The 3,907-nt window shown below is 48.9% G+C and overlaps 1 protein-coding gene across 1 annotated transcript; it reads right to left on the reverse strand.

Moving 5' to 3' along the window:
• Window positions 1-1,553: 1,553 nt before the first annotated feature.
• LOC140364257 (B- and T-lymphocyte attenuator-like) lies at window positions 1,554-3,259 on the reverse strand. The gene is made up of 6 exons (XM_072450356.1): window positions 3,043-3,259; window positions 2,349-2,654; window positions 2,244-2,276; window positions 2,046-2,171; window positions 1,939-1,970; window positions 1,554-1,853 (listed from the first exon to the last, which is right to left on the reverse strand). The coding sequence occupies exons 1-6, from the start codon at window positions 3,143-3,145 to the stop codon at window positions 1,554-1,556; spliced, it is 900 nt and encodes a 299-aa protein (XP_072306457.1). The 5' UTR covers window positions 3,146-3,259.
• Between the last annotated feature and the right edge of the window lie 648 nt (window positions 3,260-3,907).

Below are 3,907 nucleotides of genomic sequence, written 5' to 3' on the forward strand. Positions count from 1 at the left end.
CGGGTAACTCACGGGTTACTCACGGGTTACTCACGGGTAACTCACGGGTTACTCACGGGTAACTCACGGGTTACTCACGGGTAACTCACGGGTTACTCACGGGTTACTCACGGGTAACTCACGGGTTACTCACGGGTAACTCACGGGTAACTCACGGGTTACTCACGGGTTACTCACGGGTAACTCACGGGTAACTCACGGGTTACTCACGGGTAACTCACGGGTAACTCACGGGTTACTCACGGGTTACTCACGGGTAACTCACGGGTAACTCACGGGTTACTCACGGGTTACTCACGGGTAACTCACGGGTAACTCACGGGTTACTCACGGGTTACTCACGGGTTACTCACGGGTAACTCACGGGTAACTCACGGGTTACTCACGGGTTACTCACGGGTAACTCACGGGTAACTCACGGGTTACTCACGGGTTACTCACGGGTTACTCACGGGTAACTCACGGGTTACTCACGGGTTACTCACGGGTAACTCACGGGTAACTCACGGGTTACTCACGGGTAACTCACGGGTAACTCACGGGTTACTCACGGGTTACTCACGGGTTACTCACGGGTTACTCACGGGTAACTCACGGGTAACTCACGGGTTACTCACGGGTTACTCACGGGTAACTCACGGGTTACTCACGGGTAACTCACGGGTAACTCACGGGTTACTCACGGGTTACTCACGGGTAACTCACGGGTAACTCACGGGTTACTCACGGGTAACTCACGGGTAACTCACGGGTTACTCACGGGTTACTCACGGGTAACTCACGGGTAACTCACGGGTTACTCACGGGTTACTCACGGGTAACTCACGGGTAACTCACGGGTTACTCACGGGTTACTCACGGGTAACTCACGGGTAACTCACGGGTTACTCACGGGTTACTCACGGGTTACTCACGGGTAACTCACGGTTAACTCACGGGTAACTCACGGGTTACTCACGGGTTACTCACGGGTAACTCACGGGTTACTCACGGGTTACTCACGGGTTACTCACGGGTAACTCACGGGTAACTCACGGGTTACTCACGGGTAACTCACGGGTAACTCACGGGTAACTCACAGGTTACTCACGGGTTACTCACGGGTTACTCACGGGTTACTCACGGGTAACTCACGGGTAACTCACGGGTAACTCACGGGTAACTCACGGGTTACTCACGGGTTACTCACGGGTTACTCACGGGTAACTCACGGGTTACTCACGGGTTACTCACGGGTTACTCACGGGTTACTCACGGGTAACTCACGGGTTACTCACGGGTTACTCACGGGTTACTCACGGGTTACTCATGGTCTGAGTGATATTTGAGAATGAAATGTGATGATTCTAGAGTTTATCTGTCTGTTAAGGAGTTTTGGTCATTCATATCACAAACAACAAAAGATGATTTGTCTGTCGATCCCAGATATTTAACTTGTCAAACATGTAAACATTGAAGCATTGTTGTTTTTGCTCATATATCTTATGGTCCTGACAAACTGGACATGTAGTTCACAATAAGACAGAAGAGGTAGAACCGTCACAAACGTGTGCTTAGGAGACCTTGATGGCCGCGTACTCAGATCTCTCTTCTGTTACGGTCCAGGGCCGAGGAGAAGCCGTTGCTAGGTGCTGATGGTTCAAAGCTGCATAAACAACAGCGCTCTCCTCTTCCTCTGGGCCGTCTCTGTATGGAACATCTTCTATTTGTCCGTACACATTGTGAGGAGGAGCAGAGGAGGACTTGTTCCTCCTGCTGGCTCGGTGAGCTGGAGGCCCTCGGGGACTTGCTCTCGGTAACGTCTGGTGGCTTGAGTGGTGGACAGGCTGGTCCACCATGGGGACGTCTATGTACTGGAAGTGTCAGAACAAGTTGGGTTTGAGACCTTAGTGCAGTATCATTAAAGTCATGTGAAATACATAAATGATCCAACTGTACCTGGTTTCCACTTTGAACCTTCTTGGTTTTACCTGCCAACAACAGCAACAACATGAGGCCGCGTAGTGACAATAGAAGCAAGATTCTGTCCCACCATTCGATCTTACCACTGCATCCTCGTAATGACAACACAGATATGATCGTCACAATGATGACAAATCCTACAATTCCCGCCGTAGTATACAGATAAAGCCACACATGTCTGTCAGTGCTGACATCAGAGGATGTGTCATCTGCAAAACAACAAGGTTCACATCAACAAAACCATCTTTAAGATAGATTTAAGACTTATTCACTTTTCTCACTTTGTTCCTTAACCGTGCCATTCACGTAGTCACCTAAAAGATGAATAATCATATTATTATTCATGAAAACACTGAACATTGGTGCATTTCAATAAAATATCTCACCTCTCAGTGAAAGATTGATTATGTGACTCTGATCATTTCCAAGTTGACACTGATATAATCCTAAATCACTGCTTTGGACATTGTTGAATATTAAAAAAGATGTCATCTCATTGGTGTTTGTCTCCTCTGTTTTTTGAACACTTGAGTTCAATTTCACTTTCTCGTCTCCTTCCAGTTTAAACCATGTGATTGTTGGAATATCTTCAGTACAAACACGTACAGGGCAGAGAAGCTCCAGTGGCTCTCCCAGTTTGGCCTCATAGGTTGTGTAGCGGCGGACTTTAATTCCATTTTCACATGTTTTATCTGTAGAGAAACATTGACATTAGAGATCATGGTTCTTTTCACAAGCCTCTAATACGTGCACAATGTGATGGTTCTTGTTACAACATGAGCTGCATGTGTGTGTTCTATAATCGCATCACTATTCTGAAAGTGCTACATTTATAGTCAAACTGGGGAAATGTGTGGGCAAGTAATGAAGAAGAAGATGTTTGTTACAAAAGTGTGTTCCCCACTCACTCCCTCAGACTGTGGAACAAATGAGCTGAACTCACGTTACATTCGACCCCCGACTTGAGAAGCACAGAGCAAATGTAGAGCATAAGTCTATGAGAACACAATGTATACTAGATCCTCTGTTTATTCACCTTTAATATAGATGTAGTTCTATATTCAGTGAGAACACACTTACCCTCAGCGTCCAGAGTGAGGCACAGCACGGTCATCACAATCAACCTGGACGTCCAGACATGGCAAAACGTCATCTTGTCAAGTTCAGGGAAAGATCTGATCATCTGCCACAAATCCAAGAGTGAGATGTTCCTCTGAGTACATTTTAAAGGTTCTGAGAGTGATGCTGTTGCCTACTTCCTCTTTCACTACCTGAAGACTGTTCCCCCAGGGCCAGAGAAAAGGTAGATTAGTGGGAGGGGCTTCTATAACATGTCTATATATACATATACATATACATATATGTATAACATGTATATAAGTCTGAAAGGAGTGATGAAGGGGCTTTCCATGTGAATAAGACCCTGTGCTGTAAATGTAGTGTTTGGGGAGCGTGTGACGCTCGCTCACTTCCTCTTCGTGCCTTTCATGTACGTGCTGCAAACTAGTGCGGCCTCCTGCACGGGCCTCCTGCACGGGCCTCCTGCACGGGCCTCCTGCACGAGCCTCCTACACGAGCCTGCTGCACGAGCCTCCTGCACGAGCCTCCTGCACGAGCCTCCTGCACGAGCCTCCTGCACGGGCCTCCTGCACGGGCCTCCTGCACGAGCCTCCTGCACGAGCCTCCTCCTGCACGATCCTCCTACACGAGCCTCCTACACGAGCCTCCTACACGAGCCTGCTGCACGATCCTCCTGCACAAGCCTCCTCCTGCACGGGCCTCCTGCACGAGCCTCCTGCACGAGCCTCCTACACGAGCCTGCTGCTTGAGCCTCCTCCTACACGAGCCTCCTACACGAGCCTCCTACACGAGCCTCCTACACGAGCCTGCTGCTTGAGCCTCCTCCTACACAAGCCTCCTACACGAGCCTCCTACACGAGCCTCC

The sequence above is a fragment of the Eucyclogobius newberryi genome, unplaced genomic scaffold (assembly GCF_026437365.1).
Source record: "Eucyclogobius newberryi isolate DKJ021-1_F unplaced genomic scaffold, fEucNew1.0.hap1 SCAF_1, whole genome shotgun sequence".
Lineage (NCBI taxonomy): Eukaryota > Metazoa > Chordata > Actinopteri > Gobiiformes > Gobiidae > Eucyclogobius > Eucyclogobius newberryi.

What these genes read in the sequence shown, in the direction of transcription:
- LOC140364257 (XM_072450356.1), bottom strand. Translation starts at nt 3,145, where the DNA reads ATGATCAGATCTTTCCCTGAACTTGACAAGATGACGTTTTGCCATGTC. An exon ending in GTCATTACGAGGATGCAGTG is followed by an intron (nt 1,971 to 2,045) that starts GTAAGATCGAAT and finishes TGTTGTTGGCAG; the next exon opens with GTAAAACCAAGAAGGTTCAA. An exon ending in AGGTTCAAAGTGGAAACCAG is followed by an intron (nt 1,854 to 1,938) that starts GTACAGTTGGAT and finishes TGACACTTCCAG; the next exon opens with TACATAGACGTCCCCATGGT.